We start from the raw sequence: 21,175 nt of genomic DNA on the forward strand, positions 1-21,175 counted from the left end.
GTTCTGTTCTGTTCTGTCTTTTGGTTAGTCTCTAAGCATGGATCCTCTATGAAAAAGCCAGCATCCCCTAGGAAAGAAGACGGCAAGGACGGTTTGAAATCGTCAGCACCAGACAAAGCAGCCAGTGAAGCTCATAAAAAGAAGATCACAAAACCCGTTTCAGCGACTGGAGCCTCAGCTAAATCCAGTGCTAAACCGCCAAAAGCCTCTTCGGCCCCCTCCAAGCAATCTTCAGTAGTAGCTGCCAAGTCTGGACCAAAGCCAAAAAGTACTACTGAATTATCAATGGAGAAAGCTTCTCCAAAATCCGGAGGATCTTCCAAAACCTCAGCTGCGTCTGCCTCCAAGAAATCAGGAACTAAAGGAAAAGAGACCGTGAATGGTAAAAATTCAAACTGTAAGATTGAGCTTGCACCAACTGAGAGCACTTGTGACATTGCAGTGCATGAAGATAGTACAGAAGTAGCGCTTTCTGACTGGCCTGCAGTGCGCGGAACACAGTTAACAAGCCAGGGCGGAGGGGATTCACTTAGCCTTCAACTAGAATCAAGCCCTACGAGTCAAAAGCCTGAAATACAGTCAGGAAACACTGATAGTGCACCAGCAGCTAACAAAATCCCCCATGTCAAATCTGCTAATGCAGACACTTGCAAACAGACTGAAGGGAGTAAAGTGAAACAGTCTCCAAGCAGTGTCATCCCCGCTCACATCAGCGGAGGGCAAGTTAATGAGGTCCGTTCCCCAAATTCTCCGAGAGACACTGAACGCCCTATAGACACCCCCTGCAGCATAGGAAGCACTGAAACTCCCTTAGAGGACTCCTGGAGCGGCATCCACCATCAGGTGAGCCCACAGTCTGAGACTGGCAGCACACACACCACTTCCTCTGACGACATCAAGCCCCGCTCAGAGGACTACGACGCAGGAGGCTCACAAGATGACGACTGCTCCAACGACAGAGGTGTTTCCAAGTGTGGCACCATGCGCTGTCATGACTTCTTGGGTCGCAGTAGTAGTGACACAAGCACCCCAGAGGAGTTAAAGATGTACGAAGGTGGGGCAGGGTTGAGAGTGGAGGTTCGGCTGCGTGGACGAGAAGCAGAGACTACCAGCGAGGAGGAGGGAGTAAGACTGCGTCCTCGTTCCTGGTTGCATAGAGACGAGGTTCCTGTTGAGGAGGAGCACTCTGAGGTCGAGGCCACGGTGACTGTAAAAAGCGTCCCCGACCACCAGCTCTTCTCCTCCTCTGAGGAAGAGGAAGATGAAGATGAAGAGGCGACGGAAGATGAGAGGTCTGAAGTTGAGGTGATTCCAGGTCAGGCTCCGCCGCCGCCAACTGAACCCTCTCCCCACTTTCAGGGGATCGTCAACCTAGCTTTCGATGATGACGGTGTCGACCAGGAGAATGACCAGCCCGACTACCAGTCGTCTTCTAACTTCCGTCGCTCAATGTTACTCTCTGTTGACGAGTGTGAGGAGTTGGGCTCAGAAGAAGGCGGCGTCCAAACTCCACCTCAACAGCCCTATGACGCTGTCACTTCCTGTGATGTTTTTGAGTCTGACTCCACAGCTCCTCGGCGCAACTGTGCCCCTTCCGGTGACAAACAGGACCACCTGATGTGCCATCTCGAAAGCGCAGGCCTGAAGGGCAAAAAACATGACGAGGAACAGGAAGAAAAATCCTGTGTATTTCTTACAGAGATCCAGGAGCCCGTGCAGGATGAGAGTAATCATATCCAGGTGGATGGGGTGAAGTCCAGTGGCCCTCTCCTGGATGCTGACACTAAAGTCCTCCCTCCCCAGGAGCGCCCATGCCACCTAGATCTGCGGCACACTGAACAATACAACGGAGGGCTGCGCAAAAATCACAGCAATCCCTCAGAAAGCAAGAAAGCTGATTTACATCTAGACTTAAATGAGCCTCAGCTGACAGGGGACTCTCCTGTACATGCTGCAGAATCTCCAGCAGGTAATGTATGATCTACGGACCCTTCCTAGACCCCAAATCCAAAGCCATCTCTTATCCCCAAACTCCATTAGTGAAGGTATAGTTCATCCCTGCAAGATTCATTCTTCTCTGCTCTGATTCCTTGACCTTACCTACATCCAACATACAATACCTATCCCTCTTTCAGAAAAAGGATATCTTGTAGTAACTAATTACAAATTCAAATGAAATCAGTGGTCATCATATTTTCATAGCTAAAGCTTCTTCTCATTTCAATCCATTGATTGTGTAGCTGTTGTAAATTTGAATTTGCAACATCAATATCCTTTTAAAGGTGGAGTTTGGTCTCATCATAGATAATAACCTAAACTGTACATTTTAAACAACTGAACTACCTTCAGTCTGAGGCATTTAGCCCTCGTCAAGTCAGTTTACACAAAAAAGGGGAAAGCAGTACAGTACATTACACTAAGACTGATCATATAAATGTATTTGTCAAAAAGAATCTGCCTTCTGACAAGGCCTGTGACATAGTTACACCAATGCACTTTTATGTACATAAAAACAAGTTTTGATTATTTTGTAATTTATTTCATGCAGAGGAACCGTCTTTGGCCTTTTCACGCCATATATAATTTGACATAGTTGAAGGTGCTTTAAATATAATTTTTAACATCAATATATCATTGCTAAATTAATTGTGGTTTGTTGGTATAATTACCATCACAGTGACCATCATTGAGATAATCTTGTCATGCTCCTGATAGTGATGTTGATAAAGGTTGTGTTTCTTAAAATTTAGATTACATTTCTCATAAACCCCATGGCTCAGAAGATGTTGCTACAAGTGTTGCTATTTCTTTTACTTTATTATAAATGATGAATGTGTTTGGCTTTTCATTCATTAAACCATTGCCATTTTAAGAAACACAAACTTCTGGGTCCATAAGCTCTCCTTCTTCCGTGCCATAAACAAATCTGGACCTTGTGGTACACAATGTCACTTGCAGTATAGCATCACTAGATGCTGCTTGGCTTCTCAGTGATTGTCTTTTTGTTTACAGTAATTATACTTACATCCCCAAATAATATGTAAAAGATTTGTTGATGGTAACTTGCTATATGTAGCACATTTAAAAAAAATTGTGTTCAGGTTAATCACAAGCAAGTAATGATTATTTTGAAATTTCTGTTGAGTGACTACCTGACATTAAGGTAAAATATAATGATAGTACAAAATAGATGACACTAAACTACCAGTGCTTCTCAGAAAAGTGTGTCATACTGGGGAACTTTTCCCTAGCATCTGCTTACTATTTATCTTTTCTTTGTATTTGAGAATGTACCTGTTTCTGAGTTTGTTCTTTTATTTTTTTTTATTTTTGCACAGCGCACATGCATGCTACTATTAAAATTCAGTCATTCATTCCCTTCCACATCAGTCACTTTTTTTGTATGTTTGTTTTTTTTTTGTTTTTTTTTCCATTATCCATTACCCAGTAGTATGTCTAGATACATAGGCATCCACTTTAAAGAAGAGTGTATTTTGTTGTCTATACACTTTTGTTCACTAGGTTTGTGTAGTGTCGGTAGCTTCCTCTGTAAAGTATGTGGTGTGTCTCTAGAGCAGTTGTCATGGTCCTGCCATGTCTCTCTTTTTTCACTATCATATTCAGAAAAAGAAATCCTGCTGCACCATTGCTGGGGGTCTATCCCAATGCAAACATGTACATTATTTTGTTTTCGATATCAAACAGTGAACAGTGAGTTACTTTATTTTTTCCCTTTTTCAAATTGTTAAAAAATAGAAAACACAAAGAATGTCAAAAGAAACTTGGTGGTGTGCCATCTTTTGTGCTACTAAGAACAGCACTGTTGCTTGCATTTTAGGTTTTTGTGATAGTATTTAAGTCTGTTTATTAGGTCTGCCAGTTCAAAAACCTGCACGTAAATCTCTAAACCTATTACTGTTACCTACTGACAAATGCGAAGTTCACTGGTGCTGGCAATGCATGGCTTACTTTGTTTGAACAGGTGGATAAAGAGATGCATTCAGATTAGCATTCCTCTGTGCATTACCTTTAAGGCAACTGTAGACCCTTGACATCCATATTTGAAGTGTTTGGTGAATTTCAAACTAATGAAATTAAATTTAAAGTTGGTATCAGTAATGATATTGCCACTTAACTGACCATACTTTCACCATCAATGTTACTGCTTTCATATTGTGCTGTCCTCACCTAACTTCACTATGGAATATCTTTAAAGTACACAGTTGCATTAAGGGTAATCATTCAGTAATCAGTGTTTTATTGTAGTAGGCAATGACTAGTCTCTGAAATGGAAAAAGAACTGTGAAGGAGTGAATCAGTTTGTCATTTTGCAGTATTGTCAATTGTTTTTAGGGGACAATGGTTGTGACAGATTGGATCAAACCTGCAAACATGACCGCCGACCATCTAAAGCCCTCTCACCCATTTACGAGATGGATGTTGGAGAAGCCTTTGAGCACTGCTCGGACAAGGACAAGAATGTTAAACTGAAGGCAGAGGAAGAAAATCAAAGAGGGGACGATGACAAAAGCAATGAGTTTGCAGAGCGGGATTGGGGCTTGCTTAGGCAGCTCCTCTCAGACCACGAGTCCAATCTGGGCGTCATAAACCCTGTGCCTGAGGAGCTCAACCTGGCCCAGTACCTTATCAAGCAGACACTGTCCCTGTCACGTGACTGCCTGGACTCGCAGGCCTTCCTGTCCCCAGAGAAGGAGACCTTTAAACGCTGGGCGGAGCTCATCTCGCCCATGGAGGACTCCTCCACCAGCATCACGGTGACGAGCTTCTCCCCAGAAGACGCTGCATCTCCACAGGGGGAGTGGACCATCGTGGAACTGGAAACACATCACTGACTGCACAGAGGAGAGCATGCCTGACAGTTGACACCTTCTCTGTGAACTTTAAAAGTCTTTACATCAACTTTGTCTTAATTTATTATAATTTATAATCATATTATGTCTCTTTTTTTTGACATGTCTTTTACTGGACTCTGCAGAACTCTGGACTTTGCAGCAGTTTATTTGCATTCCCCATTATGCCCTCAGTGGACAGTTTCTTGACACAAATGAGCTGTTATGCATGCTGATATTTTTGTATGTCTGACTGTATAATTGATGTTGCTTTGAAGCTCTAGAAAGGAATATAGAGTAAGAAAAAAACATTTCTTTCTCATGGCAGTCTTGTAATAATATGGTTTACTGAAGTTTCTTAAAGAAAAATAATAGTGGCCTCCATGGCTTGCATTTAGTGTCATATTGAAAATAAAGGTTTGTGTTTCTTGAAAAAATGAAAAGTGGTCCTCACTCAGCTCAGTGTCAAGTCATAGAGAAATTTATTTTTCGGGGGGGGAATACACAGACATTTTGTATGCTGATTTAGGTTCAGTTTTTATTGTAATTTTGTCATTTTTACCTGGCTGCGCAGGTGCAATAATAACATTAACTAACATTTGCTCACTGCTTGCTGAGAGGTGTGGAGCTTTCATAAATGTTAGTCTATGTTTATCCTGCTTTGATTAGTTAAAATGTCTGTTATAAGTGGACGGATATTTCATCATACAAACAGCTACTGTAAATTAGCAAAACTAGTAACACCTGTGTGTCCACAAAATTTTTATTATTTGTATTAATCGAACATGCTCGCCGGATAAAAAATACAAGATGCAACACTGGTTTTATTGTTAGTCACGAAAAGGTTAGAAAAGCCATCAAGTGTTGCTTGACGATACCGCAGCGGCCTCTCGTGGCTTTCTGTTAGCATGACAACGCGGACGTTGGTGCTGAGTTCAAGGTACAGGGCGGCAGTCTCGTGTGAATGCACCGCGAGGACATTAACGTTAGTTTGAGGATGTCATTATCAGAACTGCACTATTAATTTGCCTTACGGTGAACAGTGGGAAATGGCAACAAACAAAGAAGCAATTCCTCAGTGGAAAACAACAATAATAGTCAGCACGTCACTCCAGGTAACGTTAACGGTAGGGGATAACAAACATTTTGAATTCAGGTGTCGGTTAAATGAAGAACATGAATGTGGGTTTGCTAGCTATCTAGCTAGCTCAACGCAATTTAGTCAAAAACAGTCGGTGACATATTACTGATTAAATCTGGTCTGCCTTTTACCCGAATTTAGAAGCTAAGTTAATTTAATTGTCTTTATTTGTTTTACCAGAACAATGACACAATCAGGATGATTAGCGCGCAGCAGCACCGAATCAGATTTTCAGACAGTGTTGAGTCCGGAGCCTTTATTTTTCCTCTGTCAGGTAAACCTGCTGCATTTTCTGCTGTTAGATTATCTCATTATCTCTAACACCGCATAGAGCCCTCTCGGAATACACTTGCCTTACATTTTTACACCAGTAGCCTGCAATATTAACTTTGCACAAAAAACAGTAGTACACTACTTTGACTGCTTTTTGGATCCTTACCTCAGAACTTAAAAAACACAGACCATAAATATTCTTTATAATCTGTAATGCATGGCCAAAGTAACAAAAAAGTAACTTGTTTAAACAAGTAATGCATTTTTTCCCAGGTACAGCGTTTCTTTTGGTTGACCCTCAAGACCTCCTGGAGCATTTTGAGGAATCTGGACTCATTAAGAGGATAAAGACATTTGTGCAAGTACACCGGAACAGCTTTCTACTTCTATATGCCCCCTTTAATGGGAAAAAGGAATTGGAAATCTTGTCGGTGATTCAACAGAGGTAGATACATGGCTGTGTTAGTGGCTGTTTCAGTCACTTCCCCAAGTTGTTACCTGGAGGGATGTTACCCAACTTGGTTTGCTTAACTGACACTGGTTGCAAAGGCATTGTGATTCTAAGATTTAGATTATTTGTCTTTTTCTCTTTCAGATTCTTTGGCAGCAATCTCAGGATCCTGCCTGTGCGAAACAATGCAGAGATTGTCAAAGGAATGTTGACAATTGCCAAGGTAAAGATAAAGGCAGTGCACACACGTTATTTGGTCATTCTAGATAATAAATTAGATGTTGTTTCATTGTAATACTTTGAACTAAGCACAAGCTCATTTGTCTGCAGGCCACCAGTAAGCCCCATGTAGACAGTATCCGTGACCGGATGTCTCTGGCTCGGGCTCACATCATTGAAAGCAGTCCTGTGTGGGAGATGCTTAGAGACATTCCATAAAGCTCAGCATATGATCCAGCATTTGTTTTCACAAACTTCACACTTTTCACATGTTGTTTTATTTGATGCTATAACAGTACAAGCTTTACATTTGTTTACAATAACTGTCATAGAACCCAGAAGTGACACTTGAGCCCCTCGATTTAGTTTGGGATCTTCAGCTTTTCCTCTGTGATCTCTTCGATACGGACTATAAGACTCTCCATCAGGTCAAATGTCACCAAAGCACTCTGCAACACCTGTGACGCAAGAGAATAGTCAGCTTGCTGGTCTTACATAGACCAAAATCAAAATGATAATTAATAGGAAAGAAAGTTTCTGTACCTGGTGCTGGACCTGTGGGGACATATTGGACACTTTCTCATGTTGCACTGTAATGCTTTTGAGTAATCTGGTGGATCTGGCAGCATCTCTGGCTTCTGAGGAGGAAAATAAAGATAGTTCACAGTAACTGACTATTGTACGGCCGTTTGAACAAGGTTATTTCAATGGCCTTTTGTTACATAGAGTAGGAGCTAATGCCTACCTTTTGCTTTTAGCTTTTGATCTTCCCTCAGTGCTTTCAGTTCAGCGGAATAATATCCTCTTGAAATGCTGATACACACACGGAGCATTTTTAGGTATTCGTCTCTGATCCTGCACAGCTCTTCCCACACACCTGTCTGAAGGCAAGAGGAGTAAAGCATCATCATCATTTGTGCATTAACCAGGCTGGCTGGCAAAAGAGCACTTACAGTGTTGAATTAGACTGACTTACAGTTCTCCTTAGTTCTCTGTCTCTAATAAGGATGTAGCGTAGAAGATTTAGACTCTCCATTATTCTGGATCAACAAAGACAGGGCATTGCTTAATGGCTTACTCTGGAAAAAGTGTCCCAGTTCTCACAATTACAGACATTTTTTTCTTTGAATCTCTGTAGGAGAGTGGAATTGTGAGAAGGCTGAGATTGGTTTGAAAAAGAAAACACAGGTCACAGACGTCTGTAACTTAATCAGATCTAAAGTTGATTGTGTTTCACATAGAATCAACATTTATTTAGCTTAATTTTTGTTTGGTTTTCCGTATATTTTACGTCGGCCAAAACATATCGTATATACATTGCTCGAGCTTGTGTCTCTTGTATATATGTGGTTTATGACGACCAAATAAAGGCAAAAACTTCTGATTTTGGTGACTGTGCCATAGCCTGACTGACACTAAGGGACCACTGGGGAAATTTGTGGCATGCTTTGGCAAATACCTATGTTATCTGTAGTAATTGGAATATGCCATGTGTAGACTCGGAAGAAAATAATAGAGCGGGCCTGTCTGTATATGTTAACCCGTTCATGTTACTTACCTATCCATACTGTTCAGCAAATCTGTCTCAGCACCTTGTGGCAAATACAACACCAGTCCCAACAACGAGAGAAAATCCTCCCCAAGGAACCACTCATTGGCATTACCCGGCTGGAGGAGAGTTAACATAGATTAAACGCCTTGAAATGAAATCATCAGCTCAAACACCACCTAAGCATTCAAGAATAAGGTCAAATACATAGGCTGGATCTTCAAAATTCTTCTAAAACATAGTAATATGACGTTTGTAAGCCCGAGTCTAATTATCTGTTATCTCACCTTCATAGAAAATTCAACGTGATTCCTGATGTTTTTTACTATGTAACTCTCTACTCCTGCATGGTTGCTGGTTTTCAACATGCACCTGCAACAGAAAATATGACTTTTGTTGATAGACTTTAGGTCAGTATAAGATGTAGCTGCAGAGATACTAAAAGAATAATTAAAAAAAGAAAATTGGAAAAGACATTGAATATATAGTTAAATCGGTCAAATGGAGTTGTATAAACATATGCAACAGTTTAACACTGGAGCACATTAACTGTAAAATATTGAGAAAAGTAGGGACATGTATGGATTGGAGCACAAATGGGTGGAAAAGGACAGCTGTAGTTTAAACTAGGAATGATGTATTCAAAATACAATATAAAAAATGTGAGTATTCAGTATGAATTAGATAAACATCAATATATGGTAGGTGCTAAATATCTTTGACAGTGGAATAAAATCACGTGTGAAAATAAATCAAATATACAGTAAAGCATGTGCATTGTGTTCACATGGTCTCGTCTAGAGATCATGCAGCCTAACGAGTTTATAAAAACGTACAGTATGTATTTGTGCTGTTGACACACGTGAGCATTTGGTTTGGTGTTTTCTTACTTCTCTGATGATTCTCACCTGAAGAACTTGTGCTTTGCTTCAGTATCTAATTTATTGATGAACAGCTGTAAAACCTGTAGTCCTGATTCTCTCTGGGAAAGCAGAGTCAAAAAAAGACAATTCAACAAATTGATGAGTTTCACAGTAGCACAGATGTAGAATACATTCCTCTCATCAAGCATAATTGTATACTCACCAAATGCTGCATTGGACAGTCGGTAAGAAGGTGCCTCAGGTTCTGTGAATTTCATCACATCAAGACACAAGTCACGAAGATCATTCACTTGAATGAACTATATCTACAGATCAGCATGCAATGGTCTACAGTGCTCACTAATATTTGGTCAGAATAATCAGTCTTAATATTACCAACAGAGTTTTGTTGCTTTACATTTTATTCAAAATATTATATGTTTTAAATGTTTCAGCCAATTTCTTTTAAATACGGTCAACCAGTTAAAGCCAGAAATCTCATTCCCCCTTAAAAAGCAATTGCTCAGTGATTCAGTTGTACTGATAAATACCTTACCAGACCCTTGCAGATAAATTGCTCATTTTGTGTGAAAACGGAGGCTGGTGGTATGCTTGTATTACCTGTGGTACACTATAGAAGCTCTTCAGTTCCAGTAGACTCACTGGAAGGCTGTTGTCCTGCACACTCTCCAAGCTTTTTGCATACAGTGCCTGAGTGAAAATAGACAATTATGACAAAGAAAAATGAACTCAGTTTTCTGCTTTCATGTCTGATCACATCTCTAAGACGTTTTTCTACATGTTGGATGGGGCCTTACCAGTCCTTTGAGCAAGTATGATTCATTTTTGCTGTCAAAGAAAGAACATTACAGATTACACTAAGAACTCAAATCATTTTAAAAGGAGAACTATATTCAGTTCATATTGTATCGACAGCATACCTAGTGAGTAGTTGATTGATGTATTCCATGTTGCACTGAAGAACAAATACAGGACTGGAACAGCAGGAAACGGTACAATGTAAATTGTTTGTCTTATGACGGTACAAATGAACACTGTTATGCTGAATGTGCATTATCATTTTCAGTATTTCACCTGAATACTGCGGGAAAGCTGTCGATGGTGATGAGCTGGACAAACAGTAGATAAGCCAGACAAGCTCTTGACTCTTTAGACTGACTGTTGTCTGTCTGGGTGCTTTTCTTCAGAGTGCTGAAGAACAGGAGCTCTGGCAGAGACTCTTGGATTGCAGGTAGTGTGACCTGTAGTGATGCAAAGTGAATTTGCCTGTTGTAATGAACAAAATCATATTGAAACATCATCCATTGTTTGACTGCTTTCCCATTGATAGAAAAGAAAGAAAAACTCTTACCATTATCTCTGTTGCAAAGAGCCACAGTGACGATTTTCTATCCCGGTTCAGTTCAGCCTCGAGCAAGGGCTCCCTCAAACTCCTCATGCAGCTGCACATATGTATAGCCTTATACATAAGCCTTTTACAATTGTTTTGTTATTATTTTAACCTCATACTAAAATGAAAAGTGATGTTCAGGGTTTTTTTTTAGTTTTCATCAAGAAGAAAAAAACTGCACTAAAACGTAGGTAAAAATGAACAAAGATTGACACATATGTAAATAATAAAGATAAAAGAACAAAGAAAAACTACAAGCAAGTGAAAAATCTAAAATAATAATCCAAACACAGAAAAAAACCTACAACTTGAGAAGCTCAGTCCTTAGCTCCTCATCCTCAGACGTGGTATTGCAGTTTTCATTTTTCCTCTTCACCTCCTCTATGAATGGCTTTGTAGACACAGCCAAGGCTTTGTAGCAGCGACACAGACCATACTCATCAGCCTCCTCTTGCTGCTGGGTATAAGGCACAGGCAGCCTGGACAACTGCTTTTGCAGGGCGGTCAGAGCCAAGCCCACACAGGCTGCCTTGTTGTCATGCAGCTGAAGCAGCACTTTTCAAGAAACAAAGTTGATGTTAGCATAAATGTACAGCAGGGGGAGCCAAACCCCCTTTAATTAAACCATCAATGAATATATCTAGAGGTAGGAAAACCTCTGTCATTTACACATCACAGAGATAAGTTAAGCTACGTATTATGATTATTGGCATAATGCCTAATATCGTGACGCGTTAGGCTTATCAACTCCTTTCATACATTATGCAAGAGTTACAGGTGTCAGAGAAAGTGTTACTGTGGTGCTTTATTCCTATGCGGGTTGAGGATGTGTAAGTAGGTAATAGCATTGCATCAAGAGTTGTGTTACCTGTTTGAAGATGTGGAACAAGGGTTAAGATGGTCTCAGAAATGGCCCCTGGATCAATGTCTTCAATCAGTTCAAGCAAGCTGTGCATGAGTTTATTTGGGCTGCAAGTCTAAACAACAGAACAGACATTAAACCTAATGTATAAGAAGCATGTCTCATTGTATAGATGGATTGTTTGTACCTACCCTGGTCAGATGTGTGATGGCAGCCTGGCAGTGATCAAGACTCTTCTCTTTTTGAACTACTTCATTTACAAGAGGTGCCATTAGAACATAACCCATAGACTTCACAATCCCCTAGGTGCAAGAGAAAACAGTCATTACAGTATACTTTTTAGCTATATATGTAATTTTGGGTTACACTTTAATTTCCCAATAATTTCCAAAAAGTTGCCTGGAATGAATTGTGTAATTTGGTACAAATCAAAGTGAATATTTATTCATCACACATTTATTATCGGAAACTTAATATTCATATTTATTTAATTTTATACTTGTAGACAATCTTTTACATGTTTGCGTGTTTAGTTGACCTGGTACAGAACTTGCACTGACTGAAATATCAGGTTACACAAGCAATTTATTACAGTGTATCAACTTGAAATACTGAACTCTGTCTATTTTTGTCTCTACATTTTAAGAGGCTCCAATGCCACACTGAAAATAACTGTACACTAGAATACTGTACATATTACATCATGGACATGTAGTGTTTATTGGTAGATGCTCTGGCTTTAAAAAAAAAAAGTATCTCCCTCCATGACCAAGTCTTATTCTCGATGACCACGTTCAATTCCAGGGATTTCTCATTCGATAATCAATCATTTGAACCCCCCCGAGATTGTTTTGGCCTCAGAAAGAGGAAGGAGTAAGAAATGACACATGCTTCTAAATGTACGCTAGGGCACTTAGAGGAGGGCAGTATTGAAGAGGGTTATCATTGGAGCGAGAAATCTAACTGAATATCTGCTTGTTTACTCCCAGCACCTCCAGGTCAAGAGGCCAGCAGGCACAGAGTAGTGGCTGCCTGCATGTCGATGTTTAGCATAGTTTGGTAGCAGGGAAGTGGCTGCTGCTGTTCGCTTCAGTAGCTACTGTATGTGCCTGCTCAGGAGGCTGCTGTGTGACTGCGTATGTTAGTGCTGTATGACAGATTAACACTGAGTGTCTTTGTCACTTCATAGGTGTAGGGTGTGACTACTATTAATCAGGATACAGGATAGAGCAGATCTGTCTCTGTCAGTTTTGTTGGTGGTGGAGGAGAAGTACCTGGTTTTTCTCATCCTGAAGAAATTTCAGTAGTTGTGCACTGTCACCCTCGGTGAGACAGGCAGATCCAAAATCCTTAAACTGCTGGTAGTCCTCTGGCTTCAAATCTTCTTCTGGAGTATTTAGCTAAATACAAGATAGAGGCAGAACACCTGTTAGTGATCACCATATGTCAGCAGATTTTTATTCTCAGCATAAACCATAAGAAACAAATATTCATTCATTCATTCATTCATTCAATCAAGCCTTTATTTAAGACTTAATTGAGGGAGACCCTCAGTTTAAATGCTGAGCATGAACAAAGACATCAAACAAACAATAAGAAAACCAGTTAAAATACGGATTACGGAATACGGAGTGTTGGCTGGTAGCTGGAGCAGTGCCAGTTCACTTCCTGGGCACTGCCAAGGTGCTCTTGAGCAAGGCACCGAATCCTCCCAACTGCTCAGGGTGCCTGTCCAGCAGTCGCAGCCCCCTTACTCTTACATCTCTCCATTTGTGCATGTAAGGGACCTGAGCATGTTTGTGCATTTTAGGCCTCCTCTGTAAAGTATGTGGTGTGTCTCTAGAGCAGTTGTCATGGTCCTGCCATGTCTCTCTTTTTTCACTATCATATTCAGAAAAAGAAATCCTGCTGCACCATTACTGGGGGTCTATCCCGATGCAAACATGTACATTATTTTGTTTTCAATATCAAACAAAATATTGATTTACTAAACAACAGAGTGAATTGTTTTTCATCAATAAAGTATACAGTATTATTATTTTTATTATTATTGAAGAACCAGCCAGTCACTGAAACGAGACCATGGTTCCAGTGCAACATAGGCTACATGTAATGAAGGAATTTTTAAATAGATACCAGTGATTATTACATCTCTCAACCAACCTCATCATAGAGGATACAGTGGTGAGTACTGTATTATCGCTGGTAATAAACCTCAGGGCTGACTGAGTGGTAAACACAATCTAAGGGCCTAAGTGTGAAGGCAGCAGCGTGTCTGTAAATATAATATATAGTATAATTATTTAATAATTTTAATTTAATACCTGACATTTTATCACGTTAGGATGGCATGAGTTACAATGCAGACCAAGCAACCACTATGCCCGTTCTTGTTGACTCTGACGCCAGCGACTCATTTATCAAGTGCGTGTGTTATTTGATGGATTTCTTAAAAGTGCACACTTCAAAAGTTCCCCTCACTTGAAGATCACACCCCACGACATAATTATGATAGATCATAATGAGTATGATTGCCTCAGCTGAATTGTATTACAGTGATAGAATATTGTTGACTTACCCATCTCTGGATTATGTCATTCACCTGATCTTCATTCATCATCAGTATCTCCTCAGCCCTCACAGGCAATCCTATTATCAATATGTCTGTCAGTGCTCCACAATAGACACTGTGGCAGCTATAAGAAGCAGTATCAAAATGACCAAATGTGTAGCTCGCTGTGTCTCGAGGGAGAGAGAGAGAGATTCAGTCTGTCACAAACCCCAACATAAACCTCTTATCTCCCTTTGTGCTTGACGTGTAATAGGATTAAAGCAGAGCACTCCTGTGTGGTCACAGAAAACATGGAACTGTCTGGAAGGATCCAGACGAAAACTACTTTCAGTTCTGTAAAATAAAATGAAAATTGCAGAGAGGTGGTCACGCTTTGGATCGACCACAAATATATTACACCAGGGAGCCCTCTGAATAGTTTTTGAATCTAGGGAAAGTCTACTGAATGTGTTTGTGCTTATCAAGCACGCTATGCTACCCACTTACACATCCACTTACTGAAATATTTGCCTAATTTCCTGCACTGTAGGAGGGGATATGCCCCTAAACATTGTATGTGATCTAAATGGCAATTCATGTGCATTTGATATTACTGTAACATTTGGGAAAATGGTGAAAAGATTTTTTTTTTAATGTATTTTCCAAAAGTATAACACTATTCATCATATGAAAGTGGATTTTGTTAAGTGTTTCATACAATCAAACTGTCATTATTAAGGTTGGTTTGGTCAGCAATTGTATTACTACTATACTGATTCTACTACTTAAGAGTGAAGCTGAATGTTTTAACCATATATCCACTAACGTTACTTTTAGCTAACTATTTCAACGATTTATCCAGCACTTATACATAATTATTTAAGCTGTTTAACCATTACTTTTACCTATTTATCTACCATTTATTCATTAATTTAGCTACCTGTTTAAACTTCTGTGCCTGCTTGCTAACTACATAACGGCAACATGTCGTATTCAGGTGTTCTAGTTGACTTAATGTTAATGGATATATTCTTTTCATCGAATCATAATTTCAAAATTTTCAAATTACAATAGTTGGCTACAATTTTTCCATGTACCCCCTGGCAACTGCAGAAGTACCCCCTGGGGTACACGTACCCCTGGTTGGGAATCACTGCTGTAAACTATGGCTGTAAAATGCAGCTGTCTTATCTTACAATGAGCTTATCTTATTTCCTTAAAGGAAAATACGATTTTTTTTTTTTATGTTGTAGCACAAATGACTGCTAACTATTCTTAAACGCATGCTGTGTTATAGATTGTTGAATTGTGTTTCCCCCCCACCTTCCCAGCAGCTATTGGTTTCCAATTTAATTTTACTGGAGTATTTAAATCCAATTGTATGGACTTTAATGTTTTTTTTGTCTTTGGTACTTCATCACTCAAACATCAAGACAGGTTGCTGCACAGATAATAGACTGGCATCGTAGTGTACATCACAACGGTATGATTTGGGAAAAGGTCAACAAAGATGCGATGTATGATTTGTAGTTATTGCAGTAAAACGACTGCTAGGTTCCACTGAATTTGATTTGATATCAGATGAAACATTTGGCACTGGTCTGAGTCTCATTGTGATTTGACAGTATGTTAGAGAAATAAATCCACCTGTGACGCATGTTGACTATACCTCCTAATTAAATGGAAGAGTCTGTTGTAGGAGAAGCACAAGGATCAGGAATGCCTTTCCATGATTGCTTAATATTGCTCCTCTGTGTAAACACAAAGGATTCAAAGACTTGGATCATCTCTCTCCACCCACCCACCCCCCTCCCCCCCGCCCAGCATTTGCACATTTGTGTGTAATATAATAGAAGTACAATCACTGACTTCCTGCTCCAGCCAGACAGCTTAAGTAAAGGAGCAGCTCAAGTCCTGATTTACGATGAATAGGGACAGAAGCGTGTTTGAACGGTCGGATTTAGCCAACATCTGCTGCTCAGGTTTGCGCTCTGTATTGCTGTGTGATGAAAGCCTTAGACAAAAGCCACAAAGCAAACACAATACACACTGCTGCTCACTCCGTGTTTGTCCCTGATTTTGTCATTCTTAATTGCTGGCTGATGAGGTATTGTTTTGACAGTGGATCCTGGGTGCAGGAAGTAAAGTATCCTACATAACATCTACTAACTAATCTTGGATCAGTATGTGTTCATGATATTATGTAGCCTACGTCGTCTTTTGATTGCTGAAATAGCCTACGGCAGATCATCACGGATCAATTCAAATGAATGATTTTGTAATTGTTTTAATGAAAGTCATACAATTTTGCTCATTGAACTTGCTGAACATACTCTGTCTGCTGAGAAAGACTTTTGACAGCTCCAGCTTTTCAAATGCTTAAATTCATTTCGATTTTCGATTATTATTTTTTTTTTACTTTGAAAGCAACCATGTGTCAAGAGGACGGTCAGTTTTGATTTTCATCTAAATTACTGTTGCCCCCTAAAATTAATCAATTTCATTGGAATGGAATTCCTGCTGTTTTTATCGCCATGGGTACAAAATACTGGGGAAAAAATCCTGGTTCAGCTTTACATGAAAAATAACTGCTTAGTAAAGGTATTGGCTCCTTGATTTTCTGAATTTTATTTTTCAGTACAAAGAAATCCAAATGCCCAGATGAGTGAGTAAAATCAGTGATCACTTTCCAACTCAGGAGGGCACTGTTTGTCTGGATGACCATATCTGTGAATCTGTGGAGTCAACACTTTATGGATACATAGACAGTAATGAAAGAAGTGTTCAGATTTTATACTTAAGTAAAAGTAGACATATCACAATGCAAACATACTCCATTAAAGGTCCTGCATTCAAAATATATAAATAATATATTAAACGCACAGAAGAAATATCAGCAAAATGTAATTAAAGCCCCTGAAAACATTGTTATTGATGACTAAATAGTTTGACCAAACCACCCACCAACTGTCATCAGATTTCTATTCAGTTGTTGCGGAGATTGTACACGGACGTATGTGATACCACTGCATATACATACACATGTAAAATGAGATTGCTGTGTTTGAAATGTCTGTATTATTGGATTTTGTTGTATACAAACTGTTGGCTTGGCTAAAAAATCTTTTAGATTTGGTTTGATAATGAAATGACATACAGCAGTGGCTAATGGCGTACAGTGAGGGGCTATTAATGTATATTGCTACCTGTATCGTTGTGTCAGGAGCTAAAATGTTCCAGTGAGAAATCTGACCCACAGTCTGCTGCTTTACACCTGCAATTTATCTTAGAGTAGCAAGTACATTTATTTAGAAGCCCTAACTAAAGTATCCATTTCCATGAATGAATATCCTGAGCAATCTTCAGGTCAGGTGAAGATACTGCTTGGCAGTCTGTGTGCTGTCTAGGCATGTGGGGAGCGGTCGGCAGAGTTCAGAGGCATACATGTATCTCAGGTCACTGATATCACATTTCCATTTATATTTAATTTGCTGAACTACAACAACACAGTAACAAGGCGTGTAGAAGATGGCCTTGTATACATGTAGTCTCAGCTCTAGTAGTTGAGCTTAGGATCATAGTTTAAGTTGTATTCATTTTTTAAATGTACTCTCTGATGAAAGTTAAAGTTACAGTATGTGTTTTTGTGAATTTAGCTTCAGGTTTATTACATGTTGATATGTCCTGATAGAACACAAGGTACAGTGGCATTAGTTTGTTCTTTTATTGAATGAAAAAAACAGGAATGAATAAGATTGACTGTATCATTTCAGTCTTACAGCAGATAGCGCAGTATTTATTTATGGAGCAGTCTAGTATACAAACAAGCAGCAATCCTAGGAGAGCCAGATAAAGCCTCTCCATTTTCCCTTTCCATCCCATATTTCCATGGTGACCTTTTAGAGAGCAAGAGGTTCTAAGTGAACTATTTATCCAGCCGGCTTCCCCCGGAGGCCTCCGCAGTCTGCTCCAAGCTCTCCTGTCTGCCCAAAACCTCCCCAGGCCCCGCTGTGCTTGTCAAGAAAAACTGCCATGTTTAGGGCCTCTCCCACGGGTCCTGCTTCAGCTTCACTGCTGCTTTCTGAGCCGGGCAGATGAATTTGATTTTAAGATATTTTTTATATAGTCCAGATTTGCTTTGTGATTGCGCCTTTACTATTTGATCTAAATGATATCAAATGCATGAAAATGTTTTACAGTCTGAATTTAAACTCAGTTTCAGTACTACGGACACCCCCTAATTTAGCCATACTCATTTCACCATTTTACAGCACCCACTTGCTTATGTTGTGGGGCTTACAGTAATCATATGCCAAAATATTTACACCAAAAAGCATTAAACCACTTTTCAGCATGCAGTGCATCTACTGGTATGTGGGGCCAAACAATGATTTACAGATTTTCATAGTGACAAACACCAACCTAATTATTTTGGGGGGACGCAACTGGAAAAGGTTGAGAACCACTATACTAAGTAATAATATTTCTCCTTGAATTGTAGCCGAGTTTAAGTGCGAAGCAATAATTGGAAATACTTAGTACTATGCTTACATTACGTGCAGTACTTGAATGGGCATATTTTACATCCCCGCAGTCTAGAGGCATTCATTTCTCTCATTTTCCTGCAGATCCTCGCCTGATGTCCACAGATCTAATGTTTTAGTATTGTATGTTCTGTACAAGTCCTTCTGTTTTTATTTCCTTATGTTATACTGAGTTATTGTCTGATCTGTTGATGAGGAAATGTTACATTGTCTACATATCCTACATACTGTATGATGTGTTTTCATGGATGAGTAGATTTGGTAGTTTTAGTGTGCCAGTCTCAACCTTCTCCATTCAAGCAGAAGTTAAGAATTAGTTTGTTGCTATGCAAATATCTAATTGCATCGCTAAGTGCAATGCTAATTACCTTAAATGGGTTTAACTGTGTCTTCGCTAGTTAAGTGGCTTCTGTGCTGCATATAGTTGTAACACTGATGAAAGCAGGATGACTGTTTTGTCTTCTTCTTGTGTAAATAAGGGGACTTGCTGCAACCCTCTCCAGACAATCTCAAAAGCTCAGCAGATTAAACTGAAACTATCTGCATGGCTAGATACCACTGGAGTTAGTGGAAAAGTATGTTTACTAGCGAGGCTGAGGTCAATTTACATGAGGCATTTGTCTTCTTTTTCTTCTTCTCTCACAATGCCGCTAGAAGTCTAGAAGTAGAATATCTTTTTTTATATTTAGGGGGAAAAAGATACCCCAGTCAACTGAAAGCTAATGGAGATGATGGTCTCACGAGGGAAAATCTTGACCGTGGCCCCTTTTTGTAAAAGCTTTGCCCCTGTGTTTAACAATTGCAGGGAGGGGCTGTGTGGGTGCAGTCTGAGTGTGCAAACGTGTTTAGAGAACATTTGTTTGTGCTCAGGCAAAGGCTGTTGCAATAATGTAGTCCGGTCTTTTTCACATCTTTCAACATGGCAGAAAGCTGCTTTATCTGCCTGTGTACTATGAGGTGAAAGCTCCCTAGGTGAGACAAAGGCCCAGGCCAGCCGCCTCAGTGTTTCCTGAGCTGCAGCATCTGTCTGGCATCGAGCACCGCTGGGGGAACTGCATCAACAAATCCATACTGCCTGGACCACGCAGACTTCACCACCGCCTGCTTAACCTTTTGTAAATCGGCATTTTGATGACAATTCCCAGTGTCGAGTTGTTCCCAATCAATACACACAGAGCGGACGCCTTAATAGACACAGATAACTGCTGCTTGCTTGCTGTTTCTCTGGGCTGTGGAGACTGACACCCTGTCTAACGCTGATCAATAAGTGGCGCGGTGCACAAGCTCAGCCCTGCCCACTTTGCTATCACACACAGGGCTTTGTTTGCCCCGGCAGTGGGGTAAAACTGCTCAGCATCTCCCCAAGGTGGATGAATCGGAGATGTTACATGTGAACTGGCTGTCAAAACGATTTTGTCATCTCCTCTTCTCTCCGGTGTTTAAAGATGCTGACACACTGTGTTTGGGGTACCAATGTCTTGTTTGGAAGTGATGGAGGCTTTTAGCCTCTTTTTTTTAAAACTCTCTTTATCCGTTTAAGTGTTCACTCAAGTGATAGAATTTCTATTTCACCTGCCACAGATGTCTCCTGGCACATTCTGCTCACTCACAGCTTCCTTTCAGGTCATCTGATCCGGACCCTTCTTTGAATTTACACTCTTTGCAACTTACAACTTCATGTGGAATCTTTTCTTTAACTACTAGTTATGAAGATTTTTGTTTTTAGTTTTCTAACAAGTTAGTCATTTAACTTTACCTATTGTAATATCAATTTTGGTAAATATCTTTTAAAAAATGCCCTGAAGATTAAGCACATTTTTTGACGCAAGTAATCAATAATTCTTTTCTATTTATTTCAGACGATGTTAAGTGAATATTATCAGTGGGTAGACAATTCTGAGTAAAGATAAAATACTGAGTAAAGAAGGCCAGATCAGATTCAGCTTGGGATCATTAATTTTTCAGAGGATGCCAGAGGGAGAATGGGAGAGTCACTGACTGCACTGCTGGGATCCATTTCCTTTGACTTTGTCATTTTGGATCAATCCTACCGAATGCAGACCTTTTGAAAAGTGGCTCGTCTCTAATGGAGTGATTGACAACATTCTGGCACGTGATAAATAGCTTTTGAGATATTGGGTTAATGTTATGCTTTAAAAATATGTGGGCTAATGATTCAGTGATAAAATAACCTTTAATTCATCAAGGAAATAGTAGGGAACCAATTAAAAAATGTTGTTAAAAAGACCTTTTCTCCTGCAGGATTTTTCAACATAGACATATATTTATAGTAATTATTTCCCCCCTTTCTAGCTTCATCTTCCCCAGCTATGGCCCAGTGTAGACCTCTGGGGCCGTGGAACTACTTACCATCCTACTCCTCTATGCTGTGATCCCCACAATGTCATTACTCTGCTTTGATCCTGCTGCAGTCTGACACATGACCACACAGACCCCTGAA

At 39.9% G+C, this 21,175-nt stretch overlaps 3 protein-coding genes across 7 annotated transcripts in view; 2 read left to right on the forward strand and 1 right to left on the reverse strand.

The window, feature by feature from the left end:
* Positions 1-5,287, forward strand: part of btbd8 (BTB domain containing 8) — a 37,416-nt gene extending 32,129 nt beyond the window's left edge. For 4 of the 5 annotated variants that reach the window (XM_078259422.1, XM_078259426.1, XM_078259424.1 and 1 more), the window contains 2 exons: positions 29-1,969; positions 4,354-5,287. In XM_078259422.1, coding sequence (XP_078115548.1) covers positions 29-1,969; positions 4,354-4,853 — 2,441 coding nt within the window. In that variant the 3' untranslated portion in view covers positions 4,854-5,287. Of the gene's footprint in view, positions 1-28 lie in introns of all 5 variants that reach the window. The other variant, XM_078259423.1, reaches the window with a different exon arrangement.
* Positions 5,288-5,854: 567 nt separating this feature from the next.
* On the forward strand, positions 5,855-7,197 carry c9h1orf146 (chromosome 9 C1orf146 homolog). Its single transcript, XM_078258195.1, has 5 exons — positions 5,855-5,965; positions 6,172-6,265; positions 6,538-6,709; positions 6,860-6,938; positions 7,046-7,197. Exons 1-5 carry the CDS (start codon positions 5,900-5,902, stop codon positions 7,151-7,153), a joined length of 519 nt encoding a protein of 172 aa, XP_078114321.1. The 5' UTR covers positions 5,855-5,899; the 3' UTR covers positions 7,154-7,197.
* Positions 7,198-7,296: 99 nt separating this feature from the next.
* LOC144522949 (glomulin-like) lies at positions 7,297-14,239 on the reverse strand. Its single transcript, XM_078258194.1, has 18 exons — positions 14,198-14,239; positions 12,894-13,019; positions 11,811-11,921; positions 11,626-11,734; positions 11,063-11,312; positions 10,719-10,809; positions 10,442-10,608; positions 10,288-10,341; positions 10,165-10,195; positions 9,968-10,057; positions 9,570-9,611; positions 9,392-9,465; positions 8,771-8,855; positions 8,493-8,602; positions 7,911-7,974; positions 7,680-7,815; positions 7,478-7,572; positions 7,297-7,392 (listed from the first exon to the last, which is right to left on the reverse strand). Exons 1-18 carry the CDS (start codon positions 14,237-14,239, stop codon positions 7,297-7,299), a joined length of 1,773 nt encoding a protein of 590 aa, XP_078114320.1.
* Between the last annotated feature and the right edge of the window lie 6,936 nt (positions 14,240-21,175).

Source organism: Sander vitreus, chromosome 9, assembly GCF_031162955.1.
Source record: "Sander vitreus isolate 19-12246 chromosome 9, sanVit1, whole genome shotgun sequence".
In the NCBI taxonomy this organism is placed as follows: domain Eukaryota; kingdom Metazoa; phylum Chordata; class Actinopteri; order Perciformes; family Percidae; genus Sander; species Sander vitreus.

Bases quoted from the DNA above. Each gene is read 5' to 3' on its own strand.
- LOC144522949 (XM_078258194.1), bottom strand. From the start codon at position 14,239: ATGATGAATGAAGATCAGGTGAATGACATAATCCAGAGATGG. The intron at 10,196-10,287 runs GTATGCTGTCGA...TTTCTTTGACAG, and splicing joins ATCAATCAACTACTCACTAG to CAAAAATGAATCATACTTGC. The intron at 10,058-10,164 runs GTAAGGCCCCAT...ATTTTCACTCAG, and splicing joins CATACTTGCTCAAAGGACTG to GCACTGTATGCAAAAAGCTT.
- c9h1orf146 (XM_078258195.1), top strand. From the start codon at position 5,900: ATGGCAACAAACAAAGAAGCAATTCCTCAGTGGAAAACAACAATAATA. The intron at 5,966-6,171 runs GTAACGTTAACG...TTGTTTTACCAG, and splicing joins TAGTCAGCACGTCACTCCAG to AACAATGACACAATCAGGAT. The intron at 6,939-7,045 runs GTAAAGATAAAG...ATTTGTCTGCAG, and splicing joins GAATGTTGACAATTGCCAAG to GCCACCAGTAAGCCCCATGT.